Here is a 20,411-nt window from a genome sequence, read left to right as displayed (position 1 = left end):
ACGAACAAGTTTTATTGAATTGGGGTCTGGGATTCACTGATTTCACTGTTAATCGTGTAAGTTTGGTCTATATATATCATTGTGACTAAAAGAGTATGGTACGGTTTTAGTCCAATTTTGCCCAATTGCTCATGTAGTCATGTGGATTGAGAATTTGTTACACCAAAAATTCACAATTTTCAATCATCATTACTGTACTCACGTAAGATGGCATGGCTAGTAAAACTAGTGAAAACGAGCAATAACATTCACAGATATCTACCAGAAATATTGTATTGGCACTTAGATATGACTTTAATTGCGATAACCAGAAACTTCCAGAAGTCAGAGAATTCAGAAACCGTAATACACTAGCCACCAGAAAATTACTATTAGTCATTGCAAGATAGAGAACAAAGAAGGTCACACCCTCCTCACATGGAGACTTACTCCAAGTTCAGGTTCAATAACCAACCTAAAAACCGGGCTGTGTTGGTATGCAGGGTCGAGCGAGAATGATAACTTGGATAATATGAGAGACAGAATCACCTTCAATTCTGTCATGGCCAAGTTTTGGCCAACACAAATGCGAGCGCCAAATCCAAATGGGAAATAGGCCTGAGGAAACTTGCAAGCCCCACGAATTCCATCCTCGAATCTATTGGGATTAAAGTCAGCAGCATCAGGTCCCCATAATTCCGGCAATTGCTGCACCATTGAGATTGGGATCTGAATGGTGGTTCCTTTGGGAATTAGAATGTCTTTGAGTTTAATATCTTCCAATGCATGTCTTGAGATGAAAGTTGCTGGTGAGTACAAGCGCAGTGTTTCTTGAATCACCATAGTCAACTGGCAACAAATAAAGAGTTTACAATGAAATTCCATATCACTTTCTAAGAAAGGAGTTAAGGAGATCACTTCTTCCTACAAATCTCAAAGTCTAGTCAGTTATTTACTGTTTTCATTAGGAGATGTATATAGAACAGACCTAAATCAGATTCAGTCTCCTAATATGTCATACACTTATGCCAGACAGCGAGCCAAGAGAGCACTAACCAAATTAGCAGATTATATGTAGAAAGTTATATTGAAGATTATATAGTAATTAAAGTAACGTACTGTTTTCATGCCTCGAAGCACATCAGCATTTGGAATGCCATCCTTGCAAATTTCAAGCACCTCAGCACGAACACGAGCTTGCCACTCTGGATATGCAGCCAACAACAGCAAGCACCATGATGCTGTGATGGCAGTGGTCTCATGGCCAGCAAAATATATATTCTTGCAATTATCCACTATGAACTGGTCCTCGGACATACCAGATGAAAAAAAGCTATCAGCATCAGAGTAATTTTTTGCTCCCTCGAGTATCATTTGAAGAAGATCCTTCTCATAAGTAGCCTCATTGCGCTTTTTGGCAACCTCCAGTATCATTGAGTGAATCTCTTTCTCTAGACTCCTTATCTCTCTGTTCCTCTTTGTTGGCAAGTGCCTACCATGATTTGGATATTCAATGAGCCATTAAACTGATGCCAGTAAGGAATGTATATATAGACACAGAGAATATGTATGTATGTGTGTATACAACTATACCACAGTGTACTGTGTAAGAAAATGCTCACAAGAGAAATGGATCCTAACTATATGAGAAATGTGAGATCAGTAGAACTACTCGAAAAAAAAAGCCAACACTGCAGGAAGCCTATGTTTCTGATGACTAGATGTGTAAAGTATGATGAACACACCTTAAGCCGGGAATGCCAAGGTTTCCCTGAGACATAACTTGTTGAAGAGTCCTGAGCTTTGAAAAGATTTCTTTCCCCTTTGAATAATTACTTCCAAATGATGATCTTGATATTATATCTGCTGACAAGCTTCTCAAATCTTGATCAATCCTAAACAATGCCATTCCTCCCTCACTTTCAACTTTGCTTTCCCAAGATCTTAATAGTGACGCTGTAGAGTCCACCATTAAATCGACCATATCCTTGAAAGAGATATGGATAATTGTTAGCTGCATTGAGTGCAATTGCCAAAGTATTTTCTTTTTCCTTTTCTAGTGTATTGAAAAGAAAACTAACCAAACTCCATGCTTATCATTACATTAGCAATCAATAAATAATCAGAAAAACAAGTTTATTAGGCTATTTAGGAGATTTGGAGACTTACCTTAACCTTATCAAAGTAGAATTCAGGAGAAATGATTTTCCTCTGGTGTGACCAAGTTTGGCCACTTGAAGAGATAATGCCTTGTCCTAATAGGGGCTTCAAATCCTTAGACATATAAGCAGGCCTTCCTAAAATCAAAGATGTGCACATGCTAATTTCCTTCACCATCTCTATCTCTGTAACGCTTAATAGCTGTATGCTTCCAGTTGAATAGGTGAAGATTGGCCCTGTCATCACTCATCAATATATATTAGATAAGCTTGGCCATTCCATCTGATATTTTAAATGGATCTAAAATAGTGTTTTTAGTTATCAATCCTCCTATGATGTACAGAGAAGACAATGATATGCAAAACCAATCTGGTACTTGAAATTTTGAAGACTTATATTGGTATATACGATTATACGTACATATGTTATGTTATGCTATTGTTCTCTTGAATCCTTCACTTATGTTAGTATATTATATCATTAAACTATCAATTTAGACCACATATATAACAAGAATCAACATTATGAACAATCCAAATTCATAGTTTTGTAACAACATATTTAACAAGAGACCATTAACCACATAATGATGATTGCTGATCACATCTCCTACATAGGTTGAACAGGTAAGTTCCAGGTGAATCTCAACTCAGGGAAAGATGTCCTCTAACCCGGTAAAATTGATAGTAACAAGAACATTTTCAGGTGGCATTCGAATTGGAAATGTAATGATAAGTATGTATTGTATGTCTCGGTTTTGCCATATATATTTATATTATCAATGTATCATCTTGTATGAGTGAAACAGCCAATGTAGCCCCTTCTCTTCCAATTTTTTGTTGTTACTAATCCTGTGTTTATCTCCAAAACTAAATCGTTTCGGACTTCTATTTTATTATCTTTCTATATGAACTAGTGTCGACATGAAAAACAAGGGTTGAAACCCCAAAAGGGGCTCGTTGAACAGCAACACCAATAAGATGTGCAGAAGAGGACTCGGCTAAAAGAATGTGGGTCAGTTTACAGCATTTCTTAAACCGAAGGGTAACAGATTGGAAGTTAAGTAACAATTAAAGCTCAACTGGCAACCAATTAATTTAAAAAAATGTGTAATCCATCGGATTCGAGCAAGCTGCCTAATAACCCATATCATTAACTAGTTGCAGCCTGAAATTGCTTAGTTTTACCAAGCATATAATAATGGAGGTGGTGGGCAATAATAGCTTTGCTATGGACGTGATGATTTGCTCTTAATTCTATACATGCCTTGTTTCATAATTGGCAGAAATTTTGTAGCTTAATTTTATATTAATTCACATATTTCATACATTTTTGTTGTAATTTACTTACATATATAGGTGGATAAAGAAAATAAAGAAGTTAAAAGTTGACAAATTGGCTTACCATATTCCTTTCGCCACTGCGCAATATGAGGGAATAGATTTGAAGGCCAATCATGAGCAATAGAAAGTGGGTGATCCTTTGCTTCTGTTGTTGTAGCTGCTGGCTTCTTCATCGCCTCGATTTTGATCTTCTTCATTTCTGGGATATTCCCCAGAAGTATTGATGAAGGAGGAGGCCCTCTGATCCCTTGCTTTTCAAGCTTTGATCTTAGCCTCTTTGGCTGTAGCACCAAAACCTCATAGAGATACAACCCCCATATCACAAACCCACCCAACAACACTGATAGTATCACCTCTGCTGCCATTGATACTTTCCAGTTTTTTGCCTCTACTCTTCCTTCTCTAATCCTTCCTCCTCTGTTTTAAAGGCCAAGTTTGGCCGTCACCATTATTATACAATGAATGTGTAGAGAAGAGTTGCTATAATTAATAGAATTAACTGGTTTTTTAAGCATGCAGTGGCGGTAATAAGGTGCTCTTTTGGCCTCTTCTGGTTTTCTTGTTCCATATGTCTGCCATTCACTGGGTATTGGATTATTATTAATCTGGGTGGGGACTGGGTATTAATCTGGTTTTTTTCTTTGTTTTTTGGACTAGGGTAATATTTGTTTTTTTTTATAATCTATTACTTATTTACTTTGCTGCATTAGATCAATCGTTGCAAAATATTGTTTTATCTATTTTTGTTTGGTCTTACTGACCTTTTAAGGTAGTTGAACAATACATGAAAGTTATGGATTCTTAGTACCATCCTAACAAACCAAAAAGATAATAAGAATAATTAATAATTTTGTACAAACAAAAAATAAAAAATGAAGATGCTCTAAAGTAAACTTTAATTCCCTGAAATCCAAGGAGAATATCGAAATGGTATGATTTAATCCCACATGAGGAAGAGTTGCCAATCCACATGCTTTGTGATACTGTTACCATCTATGACATACTATTACACCTTCAGCAAGAAAAGAAAAGAGAGAGGTTCACAATCTCCGAATATGGAGACTTACTCAATGTTCAGGTTCAATAACTAGCTTAAAAGCTGGGCAGTGTTGGTAAGTAGGAGAGAGTGAGAAAGAAAACTTGGACAAAATGAGAGACAGAATCACCTTCAACTCTGTCATGGCTAGGTGTTGGCCAACACAAATGCGAGCGCCAACTCCAAATGGCATATAAGTCTGAGGAACCTTGCAAGCCCCAAGAATTCCATGCTCGAAATCTTTTCAGATTGAACTCAAAGGCATCAGGGCCCCAAAGTTCATGTTGTTGCTGGAGTATTGAGATTGGAATCTGAAGATTCATTCCTTTTGGGTTGCCTTATGAGTTATGACATATGTTGCTGGGGGATAGAGGCGCAATGTTTCTTGAATCACCATATTCAACTGCCAACATATATATAGGATCAGTCTAGAGTGAAATTCCATTTTGGTGTAGAAAGGAAGCTAATGAATTGTTCACTAATGCATCAATCATAACTATCAGACTCCAAATTACATGTTTAGAATTCATTAGCAGAATAGTGTGCAAATGTGAAAAAAAAGATGGCAGAGTAACGTACTGTTTTCATGTTTCGAAGCATATCAGCATCGGGAACAGCAACCCGGCAAATTTCAAGCACTTCAGCACGAGCACGAGTTTGCCACTCAGGATATGCAGCCAATAACATCAAGCTCCATGATGCTCTTATTGCAGTGGTCTCATGGCCAGCAAAGTATATACTCTTGCAATTATCCACTATGAAATTATCCTTGGAGACACCTGAAAATAGACTATCTGCGTCACCATAGTTTTTGGCTCCCTCAAGGATCATTTGTAGAAGGTCTTTCTCATAAGTACTTTCAGAACTGCGTTGTTTTGCAACCCCTAATATCATCGAGTGGATCTTTTTCTCTAATCACCTTATCGCTCTATTCCTTTTTGTTGGTAAGTGTCTATCATGGTTTCGACAATAAATTAATGAACCATTAGTCAAAATATGTAGAATATACCATGAGATATGATTCATATATATAATTATATATAGTTATATACCTCCTATAATTTTATCAAGCTCATCAAAAAAGAATAATATTGTATATTTAACATTACTGATCATATTTCTCACAGAACATAGTTATGCAACTGGTTTCCACCTCTGTTAGAGATATTATCAGCAATCTGAACAGAGAAGATCCACCACAAGATACCTATTTTGATTAAATGCATACCTTAAGCCAGGAACTCCAATGTTACCCTGGGACATCACCTTTTGAAGACTTCTTAACTTTAAGAATATATCTTTCCCCTCTGAATAATTACTTCCAAAGGATGATCTAGATATTATATCTGCTGACAAGCTTCTCAAATCATCATCAATTCTAAAGACTGCAAGTTCTCCCTCCCAAGATCATAGCATCAAGTTGTAGAGTCCACCATTAATTTCACCATGTCCTTGAAAGAGAGCTTACACGCATCATCTTTTGCTGGATTGAATGCAAAACACTTTTTGTGTGTGTGTGTGTTATTAATCATTTAGTGTTGCACCTTAGACTTAAAACAAACCAAGCCTGCTTTCACATAACCAGCAAAAAGAAGCATCCTTTTGTTAACTCAGGCGATATAATACTGCTAAACAGTGAATTCTGGACCCTGGATTGAAAGGCATGCATAACAATGACAACTACTTAAAATTAAATGTTACTTAAAAGACAATTAATGATTCTTGTAAAGAGACAGTCATCTACCTTAACCTTATCAAAATAGAATTGAGGAGCAATAATCTTCCTCTGGTGAGACCAAACTGAGCCATTCGAAGCTAGAATGCCTTGGCCTAACGGTGGCCTCCAGTCCTTAGAAAGTTAAGAAGGCTTCCCTAAGCTCAAAGATCTACACAGGCAAATTTCTTTTACTCTCTATATCTGTAACGAGTACATGCTGTATGCTTCCAGTTGAATAGATAAATATTGGTCCTGCCACCAATATACATTATTTAGATAAGCCCAGCTTAAATAGCAGAAAAATGTCCAAAAGAAAAAAGGGAAAGAAGGATCAACGTGATCAGCAAGAAAAAGCTCCTGCATTCAGTTATGAAATCTATGATTTTTAATTAAGAAGGGCATAAGAACATGTAGTGTGCATTGAAATTGAAAAGGTATTTGATACTATTCTATGATCTCTTGTCGTATATCTAGCATGTTACTACTACCTGGTTCAATCTGGACTAAATATCTAACAAGAATCAACATGAGCAACAGTTCAGATTGACAATGAGAAAACATCAGTACAAGACATTCCGGAAAAAGAATATTACCATGTAATGCTACAACTTTGTTGACTGCATTTCTTTCCCAAGTGAGACCCATTATTCATGGGTAAGTTCAACAGGCATGGCAAATGAGAAATACACCAAGTCTTCAATAAATGTACGATTAAGATACATTAAATTTTTAGGGAAAGTATTATATTTCAAATTTCAGTAAAAACAAGTATGAGAGAAGAAAGGTAATCTGGCCCCTTCACAACCACTACTATGAAAGCACGTACTCGGCAAAAGTATGCCCTACTTAACTACAACTTCCTTGCATAAGCTGAAAGGAAACAAACGGAAAGACTTAATAAAGGCTTAACATCCTCAACTAGCACCAGATCCACAGAAAAACTATGATTACAGTTTGCCAAATTAACTACTGATAAACTCCAAGATCCAGATTCAAGAGGGAATTATCAGAAAACTTATAGCAATAGCTATATAAAATTTCAGTTTCCTTGGGAGCATAGAAGCATGTCAATTGTTTTGCCCCAACCCCCTCACCACATTCATTTAGTAGGAGGTTCCTCCTCTCTACCAGGTGAACCACTGTCCAAACAAGCTGTATGTACAGTTCATGTGGCTAACAGCACAAAGTGCTTTGATCAGCTAGCTCAAGTATACTACCATACAGTTGCTAGCAATAATAGTTTTTCCTTGGATTAAGATACTTTGAGTTTAGAACTTTAGATATATAAATATATCATACATTTCTTTTTGCTCTTCCTAAGTCTCAATGTAAGCTGACTTATCCTTGGCTCTCCATCTGACTCTGAACTGACTAGACCAGAAACACATTTAGAAGAGCACAACTCAACTAAACCATATTCAACCTCCCTTATAGTTCAATCACATGGTAAGCAACTAAAACAATGAAGAAGGATAATCCTAGTAGCTTACAGCGGCACGCCATGCTCAATTTTAGTAACTATGTTCATTACTTCATTTATAAGAACAACAGTAGATAACAAGATTCTCCAAGCGAAAACAGAGAAAGTAGAAATGGCATACCGTATTCATTTTGCCATTGCACCAGATGAGGAAAAATAGTTGAACGCCAATGATGAGCAATAGAAAAATGGTGGTGGTTCATTGAGGTAGTAGTAGTATTTGTTGTTTCTGTAGCTGTCGACTCCATCACCTTGACTTTGATCCTCTTCATTTCTGTGATATTGCCCAACATAAATACAGGACAAGGCCCTTTGATCCCTTGATCTTCAAGCTTTGATCTTAGCCTCTTTGACTTTAGCAACAAAACCTCATAGAGATATAACAGAAATAGTACAAACCCACCCAACAACACCGATAATATGATCTTCACTGCCATTCCTAACCCTGCTTTCAGTTTTTTGCCTCCTCTTCCTTCTTCCTTCTCCCATATCAATAAGTAATCACCATTATTGTTATTATATGGGGTGAATCACCGAAGCATTATCATTATATTATGTATTCACGAAAAATGGAATGACCAACACGTTGCTGTCTGTTTCGTCCTCTTCTGATAGATTCTCCTCCATGCTCCAAACACAGGTTCTTTGATTCTCTGTTGTACAATTTGTCAATTGGGTACTGTATTATCTATTTGTAATCTAATACTAATGTATACATCATCTTTGTAAACTTTGGAATACAACAAAACAAGCCAGAGTAGTCAATTTGGATTCTTGCAGAGAAGAGAAAAGCGAAAATGCTTCAACTCCAAGATAGTGCCCACAGCATAAAAGAAGCTAGAGAAAATGCGTCACTCAGTGAACAAATTCATGTCCTGTTTTGGATGAGCCCAATGCCATAAATGCTAGCTCAGGCATACTATCAAACATTATGACATGGACAAGTTGGTTTGAGCTTAGTTATAGACAAAACTAGTTTCATAATTGACAGATGTTTTAGACAAGTCCTGTACAATCTACATATTCCATAATTTTCTCGGCAGATCAATGGTTAGATAGAAAATAAACAAGTAAGTTTGCAAAAATTGTGTACCATATTGATTTCGCCACAACAACGTATAAGGGAAGATGGTTAAAGGCCAAGCATGGGGAAAAGAAGATATTAGACGGTGGTCCTTTGTGGACCTCATCACCTTCACTTTGATCCTCTCTTGATTTGCCCAGAACAAATGAAGGAAAAGGGCATTTGATCCCTTGCTTACAAGTTTTGATCTTAGCTAAGGATTAAAATATAGATTTTTAAACATGCATAGGAAATGTCCAGATTTGCTCACTTAAGGAACAGTTTTAAGGGACTGTAAGGGACAAATGTATCTAAACCACATGTATTAAATATAAAAGCAGAAATTATAACAACTTAAAACTGTGCATTTATTTTCAGCCGTCAGATTCACTTGTCCCTCACATTCCCTTAAAAACTGTCCCTTAGGTGAGCAAGCCTTAGGAAATGTAGGGGATACTTTGAAAAAGAATTTTTTATTATTTTTTTTTTTTTTTGTGAAAGAGTCAATTTATTGGATTTACATATAAATATATATGATTATCAACTTCATCTACATCCAAAAAGAGACTCTAGGTGGTTGAAAAGTCGCTGGCTGGTCCACAAAAGTACAATAATCAATTTAAGACATATGACCCATATAGTACGAATTGTAGTGATGAACATGAAGTTATAGATCTCTTTGGAGTTGTCGACTGTTTCTTCTATTAGGGGATAATGAGGATGAATCCAACTGGATGACTGATCATGTACTTCTCCACATTGATTATATTCATAAGCGTCATAGCCAAATTAATTGTTTCCTTCATGAGATTCATTTGAGGTCTCACTGCACTCTGTGCCTAAACAGATAGAGTCAAAATTTAAGGCAACTGAAACAACATCAAATGGGCTGATGGGGTACTTTGATCATCAGTTGCACCTTTAGTCCTCCTCCCATAAACAATCTTTTCTTGAGCACCATGACCAACTGTTCTGGCTCCGTGTTCTTCATCTTGGTGGCATGATCAAAATTACTTTCGAAGGTAAATTGGTTCGATCCTCCAGCCATAGAAGATTGTCCATATTCATACCTTTCACCTCTACCACATTTTCCACTTCCACCATCTTCATCATCATCAAAACTATCCGGTGTTGTTGTACCACTATCACACCACGCATCATCACTATCTGAATTATCTCCTAAGTTTTTGACAACTTCTTCAGATAAGACCCTCTCTACATTGATTCCATCGTTAGGGAATTACTTCTCACCTAGATTTGCCTTGAGGGGATTTCTCCTCACCCAGATTCGCCTTAAAGGAATTTCGCTGCACCCAAATCCGCCTTGAGAGGTTTCATCTCGAGCCATTTTTCCCAAACAGGGTGCGATGCCTCTCTATTAGGAACTACTTTTAAAATTTTACACCCTCACATAACCTCTATATTCCATAATGTAAGTTTCACTATGAATAATTGAGTAACATTCTTATTTTTAGTTTCTCTTGTTAGATTTTACAGATATTTCTTCATTTTATCGGCCACTCGATGAAACGGTCAAAAGATAAGATATTTTTCCTCTATGATATTGTACTTATATGAGCATTTGCCTAACCATAATTAGTTATAATGAGCCATGCTCATACTATCGCCAGCGGTACCAACAACTATCAAGGGTGTGACATACGGAAACACCGCCAAACAGGCTATCACCTGAGCTCCGGCTCAGCCCAAGATCACCGTTGATGTGCCGTCACGTGCCGCGCCAAGATCACCTCGCTGAAGCATCAAAAGCTGGGAATTGAAGCACATCAGTCCCACATCGATAACAAGGAAGAGACCAGTTTCTTCCTCACCTATAAAAGGTCCATTCCTCTCTCCTCATTAACTACGCATTTATTACTTACCTAACGTTATGCAGTTCTTGGTTTAGTTTTTAAAACAAGTTTATCAAAATCGAACAAAATAGAATCGATAAAATTAATTTTAAAATATTAAATTGAGTAACTATTTAATTGTTTTGGTAAAGTTCCGAAACATTGGATCATTTTTCAATTTAAGATTTTATTGGTGTTTAGTTTTTCATTGTCTGTTTGTGATGTTGAAGTTTGATTTGAACCATAGAACAAGGTTTATCGTCACCACCACTAACCACAATATCAATACTGTCATCGTCATTTGTAGTCCAACATGGAAGCAAGTCTAGCTACCTGTGTAGAAACTTGAAACCTAAAAACTCTACGCCTTGGGGCATCTCTAATCCCTTTAGTTAAAAGCCATAATCATTTCAAAATTTGACACCTCTAGGAAGGTGTATTGTATATGGAATTAGTAGAAGTTTTAAAGAAATCCATAAAATTTAAAAGTCTAAGTGTATTCAATATAGACTTTTAGCAGTCCATGAAAGTCTTGGGGTATTCAATTAGGATATGTAAAGACTTCATGAAATTTCCACCAAAATCTAGGGGTATTCAATTAGGATTTTTAAAAATGAATGAAAGTACAAATGTATTCAAAATATCATTCATACTTATGGAATTAGAAAATCATGGATAATTATAGACTTTGTAGTGTTAACTATACATACCAAACTCCAATAATTTTCCAGCCACCAGACCAAAGATTTCAAAAAGTCCATCAAAGTACCATTTCTTTAAAAAAAATAAAATAAATAAAATCTATCAAAGTTCTTCTTTCTATGCGCGAAGAGGTTGGTCCTCCATCATCTCTCTTTCTTGGTTTTTGTCACGCCCCGAATTTTGAATAAAGAAATTCGAATCCGAAACGCGATAACTTAATAAGCACAAGAAAACACTTAGAAAATTTTTCATTTAAACTAAGCAACAAATGTCAATACCGACTCATTTTTTAGAGTCACATATTACATTACAGAGAGTTTACAAATTAAACTGAACAACAATTCAAAATGTAAACACACCACCACTCTCACTACACAGCGGCAGATTAAAACTAAGAGTATCCTTCTAAGTCCACGCTACTGAAAGTACACCTCAGCTTCGATGATGATTACTCGATATTCTAACCTGCACAATAACCCATACATCATGGATTAGTGCACCGGGTTGAAACAACAAATCCGGTAAGCTTTTGCAAGCTCGTATGAGTAAATCAAAATAACCGCAAAACTCCTTTCCGACTCAAGGACAACAAAACAACATAATGATTAATTTCAACAATAAATCCTTTTCTTTTTCAGGAAACACATGTCACCACCATGACAAATCAATCATTCGTAACCTCGACATCAAACCAAGAAATCACTTTTCTTTCCTCTCGACCGAAAGCATTATCACGACGACGACATGATAAAACATTTCTCAACTCACTACAAGTCTCAACCACAAATGCATTCACGATTTAAAATAAATAAAACAGTAATCCCTGCATAGAAAATTTAGTTCAGGAGATCACAAAAAAACACACAATCCAAAAACGTAGTAATCCCTGCATATAGATATTGATGAGAGGAGCAACTTTCATACCTGGACCTAAGACCAATTCGGTCTAGATCAAGCCTGAACAAGCCCGAGAAATCTGGACTGTTGAACTTCAAATCGTGATTCCGGCCACCGCACTTCGAATCGTGCTTCAAGGCTGCCATATATGGTTGTGATCTAGAGGAGGAGAGTGTCACAATATGACTTGTTTGTAGCTCAGCCGCCGCTGACGGAGGCACCACCTCCGCCGCTCGATCTCTGTTTGCGGTGCTCTCCGGGAGAAGCCGTTGCCAGGGGTCAGAAGAGAATCACCGGGTGAGTCGGTCTGGGTCGGGTTCGCCACCATAGGTCACGGGAAAATGGCGTTCCGACCGGGTCGGGTCGGATGCTTGCTCGCGGGTTGGTGGTTGGCTGAGAGAGTTTCCGGAATTTTCCGAAAAGTTTCCCTTTTGGAAACTTATGAATTTTTCTGGATTTTTTTCCTATTTATACTAAAATGGAAACTTTTTCCGACGCCCATAACTTCTTCATACGAACTCCGATTTTTGCGTTCCGCATATCCACGAACTCGTATCAACACGCTCTACGACTTAATTTTTCTGGATTTTTTCCTATTTATACTAAAATGTAAACTTTTTCCGATGGCCATAACTTCTTCATATGAACTCCGATTTTTGCGTTCCGCATATCCACGAACTCGTATCGACACGCTCTACGACTTTTGTGAAGGAAGTTTTTGGAGAAACTCAAGGAATAAAAGTCAACTCTTTGACCGCTCAAAAATAAAACGTTTCGAGTAATTATTGGTCCGAAACACTTTCACTCCACCCTCGAACCATGAAATTGTACTAAAGAACACTTTATTAGTTCCCGAAAATTTGAAGAAATTAATAACGAATTTTCAGGGTATTACAGTTTTTTGTCTTTTCTTTAATCTTTTATGATATCAACATTTTTTGATACTCAATATGTTCATTCTTGTTGTTGAATGTGATTTTTTGTTTTTGTTTTTAAGTAGTGATACTTGGAACCCTGATAGCAATAAAAATGATTTATGAAACCCTAAAACCCAAATATTGTGATCTATCCCTAAAATCTTTAATAGTGTTGCTATGAAATACTAAATTTAATTAATTATTCTCATTGATTTGAATTTATATTATGGTTCAAAGAAAACTTGAACAATTGAATTTCAATGGGTCCGGATCAAGGGACACTTTTTTTACACAAATTTTGACACACATTGTGAGCCATTAGATTTTAAAATATTCAATGGTTCAGATTTATTATTTGAATGATGTCAACATACCTTGTGGTGACGTGGCAAATGACATGGCATTACAATTTTCAAATATAAAATTAAACTTTTCTCAAATAAAAGAGAAAACAAAATTACTATTTGGAAAATCAAAATCAAACAAAAACTAAAAAGAAATAAAAGAGGAAGTTGACACGCAAACATTTACTTCTGCATGTGTAAAGTGGATTATAAATTGAGAGCTTTGGAGACTCATTTTGCTTCAATTATTGTGCCAATATGGGAGAGTTCAATCACTTGGTGATAGTTAATTTTAGGGCTGGGCTCGGGTCGGGTCGGGCCCGAAATTTGGTAAAACCGAGACCGAGCCCGAAACAATTGGTTCGGGCTTTTTCAAAAATGAAAACCGACAGAAACCGATCCCAAATGAGTCGGCTCGGTCCTCGGGCTTTTCGGGCCCAAAATTCAGTTTCCCAGCTTTGCCTGTAAATCCACAACCATTTTTCTTCTTCTTTATCTCTCCCCATTCTCTCCTCTCATTCTCTCCAATGGAGGCAGTAAACGCTTGGGGGAACACCAACCTGGAGACCATGGACCCATAGATCCACGACCTGATCGAGAAGGAGAAGCGTCGCCACTGCCGCGGCATCGAGCTCATCGCCTCCAAGAACTTCACCTCCTTCGCCGTCATCGACCAGATCGAGAACCTCTGCCTCTCCCCGGCCAACTTCGCCACCTACACCGCTTTGCTCCAGCCCCACGACCGCATCATGGGCTTGGACCTCCCCTCCGGACGGGGAGAGAGAGAGAGAGAGAGAAAAAAAAGGGTGAGGGAGCGACTGAGAGGGAGATTTGAGGGATTGAGTCTTTGAACTGGGTTCGAGAGAGGGGATTAAGGGAGGCTGAGATCGGGTTTAAGGTTAGTGTCACTGGGTTTTAATCTGGGAAGCACATTAACTGGGTTTTCAGAAATTGGGGAAGAACACGAGTGTTTTCAATTTCTGAAACGGGGTTGAGAGGCTGAGATCGGGAAAATGGGTTGTGGTGAGCTCAATAATTAGAGAAACAAAGTGTTGCATATATATTATAATAGTGGGAGACAAAGTGCTGTGCAGCAGACAAAGTGGAGTGCTGCATGTGCCAATAATATATTATAATATCACCACAGAGGGAGACAAAGTGAAGTGCTGCATGTGCTAATAATATATTTATATATTATAATATCACCGGGACAAGTAGGAAATGATGGGAAATCGGGCCATTCGGGCTTTCGGTCTCATAAAATGTGAAGCCCGAGACCGAACCGATACAATGCATTCGGGTCGGGCTTTGCACCGAACCGAGTATTTTCATATCAAAACCGAACCGAATCGGGCTTTTTTTCTCGGTCCGGGTCGGGCTTTCGGTCTTTCGGGTCCAGACGCCCAGGCCTAGTTAATTTCAAGGAAGATGTGGTGATGGAGGAGATCCTCACAGGACTGGAGAAGTTGGTTGCCGAGATTGATGTTGTTAAGTCCTATCAATGGTAAGTCTTGCTCGATTAGATCTCAATTTTTTCATACTTGGACTTAATCATAAACTTTGATAAAGTATAACTGCATATATTACTGGCCATAAGAACTAAAAATGTTAACAGATGAATTGATTCTCGTTTGAAAGTGTAAATGTAGTCTAGATTGAAAGTTTCACAACATAACGTGCGATCGAGAGTATTTGACATGACCAACTTTATCATGTAACATAATCTAATAGGAAGCAGATTTAGCACCCCAAAGGCCTATGAGGCTGTACCAGCTGGGAATATCTTCTCTAAAGTTCAACACTCTTAAATTTCCCAAAGAGACCAATGTTAGCATTGAAGCCACCCTCAAGTGCAAGAGGTACAAGTTATAGAATAGGGGATTAAGTAAGGATGTCGAACCCACGAGGATTGGTAGATCCTTTCCTAGATAGGGAAAACCTAAGGAAAAACTAGAAGAATATGCAAATGTACAATCACAAACAAAGGCTCACAAGTGAACCAAAGTTCATGGTGAGTATGTGCAAGATGGTGTGTAGAGATTTGATTTTGATTTTGAGATTGGTTTCTATTCAAATTGAAACAATGAAAGCAAGTAAAATAAACTAAGCTAAACTAAACAAGTTGTTATCAAATAGATGGGAGTTAGGGCATCGGGTTTCACCTTTTGCCTCCCTTGCAAGCATTAAAGCAATTGAATATGAATGATGCAAAGCTAATTGTCCAACTACCCTCTTAGCATTCGGATAGGACTACTAAGGCTTAAACCGCTTTCATTTTATTAACTCTAACCGGATAAGTCTAGAGCTAACTACCTAGAGACAAATTCAATTACCGGATAGGTCTCAATCCTTTGCCCCTAAATGCATAAAGCTTAGAGTTTAGGTAACCAAGCAAGCAAACCAATCCTATCTCTAGGTGATTTTAGCTCACTACCCTCACATGCACACATGGTGTGCGTTCATGCTCCCTTTTTGCCTAAAGGTAATCAATCTCTAGGAAAAACTTCATGTCATGGCAAACACATAACTCAAATTGATTAGGTCTAAGTAATGCATTCAACTATTGACTTAGCATGTAAGAATGACAACATGAATTTGCATCAATTTATAAACAAAAGCATCAATACAAGCAAGTTTGGCTAGGGCTTTCAACCCTAGCCCCAACTAGTTCACTACTCACACATAGCATGATACACAAGCTTTAACATTCTATTAAACATCATGTAACGTCCCGAACCTAAATTTACCAGTTTACAAGTCTTTCGATGGGTAAACGACATTTACATTTACTTTTTGGCTCCGTTTCGACATTTTAGGGGGCCCTAAAAGTTGACTTTTTGTTCGGGTCAAAATTTGAGAAAATTTCCTTCATGAAAGTTGTAGAGGACATTATTAAACCGAACGTGTGCATATGTGGTACGTAAAAATCGGAGCTCATATGCGAAAGCTATAAGCAAAAATGTGAAAGTTACTGTTCACGGTAAGTAGTATATATTTGAATTTCTACTGTTGGCCGGTAACTTTTCTTTTCTCTCTCTCTCTCCTCTTCCCCCGCATTTTTCTCTCTCCCTTCGGCGATCTGCAGCTCCGGCACTTCCTCCTTTTCCGGCCACTTGGTGGTGCAAGGTTGGTATCAGTAGACTCGTCTCCTCCTCCTCTCGACGCTGGCAGTGGTAACTCACGGCGGTTTGGCCGGAAAACGACGCATCGAGCGTTGGAAGTTTATTGTAGCAGTTTAAGTCAACGCCGTTTTCTTCCGATTCCGGCCACCCCAGACGATAAAGTTCAGTTCTTTGGAAGCGCCTTGGGATGTAGATGCTACCCCCTGAATCTTGTGCAGCGATTTGAAGCATGGAGGAAGAACTGACGGCTGGAAGATTACGATCACTATTCACGGTTCGAGTTCAAGCTTCTCCTTAATTGTTGAGGTACTTCTACTCATTTTCTGACTTTGTCTCAGTTGAGAAAGTTGTTGGGTCTGTTGAGTAGGTGCTGCTACCAAAGTTTGGTGGCCATCGGAGTTGGTGGCGGTAGCGGCGGCGCCGCCACTGTGGGCGGCGGCTGCAGCGTGTAGGGCAGTGTTTTGATTCTAGTTTTTAGCCCATTAAATCCTATAAATGTTGTAGAGCTTGTATGTGAAGTTTGGTGAATTTTGGAGGAATTTGGAATTGTTTGTGATTTTCCGAAGTTTGGAGTTTTGTGATTGAATTGTGGGAAATTCCCTCGTTTTCGTTGTGGTATATGTAAATCGAGGAATTGGTGTTATGGGTGTGATTTGGGTTGAATCCGAGAAGTAATGGAGATAGGGATTTTCGGGTTTCGTTTAGGTTCGTAATTATTTATTCGAATTATCGTTTACGGAAGTGTACTTGTGTACAGGGCGACGTGCCGAGCTACTGCTTGACGTAGGAAACCGGTAGCGTGGTCGCCTAAATAGTACTGTGAGTGGACATTTATTTTAAATTAAATGTGCATGCAGTATATTATTATTTTCCGATTGAAGTTTATTATTTATATTATTGAGTATTATGATTTTATGAGCTTGATTTCTTGAGATTTATTATGCTCTATGAGTTACGGGATTTTTAGTGGATTTCCTTCCCGAAGGCTTTCAATAGATTTTTCAAGCTATTTATTTATGAGTTATTGAGTTGGGAAACGATTTTCGGGAAGTGACTGATTAAGAAAATATTATGAGAATTATTGTTTTCGAATAGCAGTTTTTATGAGGATTTACGAGTACAAAGGATTTAGCAAATATTTGAGCATGATTGAATTATTGAGATTTCTTTCCAAAATCATTTATTGATTTACAGAGTATTTGATTTATGCTTTCGAGGATTTATTGAGATATTGAGGTTTGAGTTAGCGGGATAATCCTGAGTTATGCTTTCAGTGGATTATTAATGATTTATTGAAGTATTATCGAGTTTATTTCCGAAAGCAGGTAATTGTAAGAGGCCGTTTCCAGTTTATCAAGGAGGCTATCTTTGGCGCATGCGTATATTACCTAGTTGGCAGTCCCTTCTAAGTAATAGTCTGGTTGGCAGTCCCTTCCAGACTATATTCCGGTTGGCAGTCCCTTCCAATGCGTCATCTGGGTGGCAGTCCCTTCCAGATGACATGAGGTAAAGATGTTGATTAAAAGTATTTTTCAAGATTGTTACTGCATGCGAGATTTTAGAGAATAACTTGGGAAAGCATTAAGTTTTACTTATTCATTCGAAATTACTTATTTTTCGTCCACTCACTCTAACGGTTTTTAAATGTTTTTCCCTGGGCCCTTCGTTTTCAAATGCCCAATTTGCAGGCCAGTTTAGCTTGTGGTCGAGCATACTTGGGGTTGAGGCATAGCTGTCATAGCTTCCGCATTATAAAAGTATTGGTCCTTTATCTTATATTTTACCATCTTGTACGCCTGTACAATAGATTGCTCTGATAACTCTTGAGATTAATATTCTTAAGTTCAGAATTGTTTGTGAAATTGGAAGGTGTTGTGATTTAGGGAGCATGGTGGCTCTAGAAGATTAAGGGTCGATTATTTTAGAAGTGTAAATGTCTTTCTACAGGTTTTTGGGTAGTCAACTTTTAGAGGGAGTTTCGCCAAATTTTTTGGTAGAATTTCTTCTAAGGTGGGCCCCGCAGGGCCACTTCGGATTTCAAGGTGAAATCCGGGGCAGGTCATGTCACATCAAATACATAAAGAGATAGAGAGTAAATGATGACTATTGATGATGCCGGAAGAGGTGGTGGAGATGGGTCTCCAAGAACATGATGTGGTGGTAGTCACCTCATTCTGCTTGCTCCAAGCTCTTGATATTTGTAAGAATAGTGAATTTTGGGATTTCTAAGGTGAGTTGTGGTGTTGAGTGGTGGAGGAAATGGAGGTTGTAATGGAGGAAAATGGAGGTTGTAGTGGTGAAAATGGTGGTTTTAGTGGTGGAAATGGTGGTGTCTTGTCTAGAGAGAAAAATGGATCTTGGATAGGATGAAGATGATTGAATGGAGTCAAGAATGCTGAAGAATTAGTCTTTGGCCTCTCTTTGATCAGCTATGTATGTCCTCTTTGGTCCCAAAGTGTGCAAGAGATGCTCTTACACCATTGTCCCCCAAATGGTCCCAAATTGGCAAGGTGACAAAAGGACAAGGTGTAGGGAGATATTTGAATTTCAAGTGATGGGAGATTCTCACAACCATGGTCCTCCTTTGCTGGAGAAAAGACCCTCCATGAGTGGCGGCTCGCCGGAAAACTTTGCCGGAAAAGTCGATTTGCAATTTTCTTCCAATCTCCGTGTCTTCTTCCCCTAGCTTCAAATCTCCGCATTTCAAGCCTCAAATAGTCGTTTTATTCTTAATGCAAGGTTTCCTACAAATAAAAGGAAATGGATTAAAAATGGTAAAATAGCACGGAAGACAAATCAATTTTCATAATTATGGGGCACAATTGCATAAGTAATTTGTGACTCAACAACCAATCTGAGAGAATGAGACCATTGTCGCCAAAGAGACCATTAGCAGCCCAGCTGTACGAGATTCAGAAGCAGAAGGGATAATTCCTATAGCATAAGATGAAGACAAATTGCGTGTTCTTGTGCTGTTTTTTTTTTCTTTTGATCGTGCACAGTCCTTATTCTGTTATTCTTCTTCCTCTTTTATTTCTTTTTAGTTTTTGTTTGATTTTGATTTTGCAAATAGTAATTTTGTTTTCTCTTTTATTTGAGAAAAGTTTAATTTTAGATCTGAAAATTGTAATGCCATGTCATTTGCCATGTCACCGCAAGGTATGTTGACATCATTCAAATAATAAATCTGAACCATTGAATATTTTAAAATCTAATGGCTCACAAGGTGTGTCAAAATTTATGTAAAACAAAGTGTCCCTTGATCCGGACCCATTGATTGATTATAGATCAAGACATTGACCAATATTGTTATGATTTATGTTAATCGGCGAAAACAAAATTGATGAGAATAAGTAACCAAAAACATCTATTGATCTATATTGTATCTTTATGTTGATTGGGAGATTAGGAATGAGAACAAACTAGTTAGACAAAATAATAATCATTCATTTGAGTCAATTTCTACTAGAAGATACTTGACCATTGAAGAGACAACGAGTTATTATCTTGTTTTGTGTTTCGGCTACATTAGTTTTGTTTTTTGTGTTTCATTTTTTTGTACTTGCTATGAAATCTATAGAAGTCATTCATAAAGTATATAGATTTTCATGAATCAATAAAAAGTCTGTTGCAAAAATCAATGGTTTTAAGAAACAAAAATGGTTTATTCAAAAAAAAAAAAAAAAAAACAAAAATGCTTGAGATCCCAAATAATTTTACCAAATATTAATGCCAAATGATGTGGCAGATGCCATATCATCAAACTATTTTTAGCATGTATTCTTATTTTATTTTTAT

General features: G+C 37.6%; 1 protein-coding gene and 1 pseudogene across 1 annotated transcript; both read right to left on the bottom strand.

The window, feature by feature from the left end:
- Positions 1–270: 270 nt before the first annotated feature.
- LOC133715638 (cytochrome P450 714C2-like) lies at positions 271–3,961 on the bottom strand. The gene is made up of 5 exons (XM_062142226.1): positions 3,544–3,961; positions 2,149–2,375; positions 1,725–1,966; positions 1,099–1,471; positions 271–828 (listed from the first exon to the last, which is right to left on the bottom strand). The coding sequence occupies exons 1-5, from the start codon at positions 3,845–3,847 to the stop codon at positions 403–405; spliced, it is 1,572 nt and encodes a 523-aa protein (XP_061998210.1). The 5' UTR covers positions 3,848–3,961; the 3' UTR covers positions 271–402.
- Positions 3,962–4,391: 430 nt separating this feature from the next.
- Positions 4,392–8,936, bottom strand: LOC133718043 (cytochrome P450 714C2-like; annotated as a pseudogene).
- Between the last annotated feature and the right edge of the window lie 11,475 nt (positions 8,937–20,411).

Source organism: Rosa rugosa, chromosome 6 (assembly GCF_958449725.1).
Source record: "Rosa rugosa chromosome 6, drRosRugo1.1, whole genome shotgun sequence".
NCBI classification, from domain to species: Eukaryota; Viridiplantae; Streptophyta; class Magnoliopsida; order Rosales; family Rosaceae; genus Rosa; species Rosa rugosa.
Note: the sequence above shows the minus strand (reverse complement) of the source record. Positions and strands in the feature narration are given on the sequence as shown.

What these genes read in the sequence shown, in the direction of transcription:
- LOC133715638 (XM_062142226.1), bottom strand. Translation starts at nt 3,847, where the DNA reads ATGGCAGCAGAGGTGATACTATCAGTGTTGTTGGGTGGGTTTGTGATA. An exon ending in TCTACTTTGATAAGGTTAAG is followed by an intron (nt 1,967 to 2,148) that starts GTAAGTCTCCAA and finishes ATCTCTTTCAAG; the next exon opens with GATATGGTCGATTTAATGGT. An exon ending in TGCTTCGAGGCATGAAAACA is followed by an intron (nt 829 to 1,098) that starts GTACGTTACTTT and finishes ATTTGTTGCCAG; the next exon opens with TTGACTATGGTGATTCAAGA.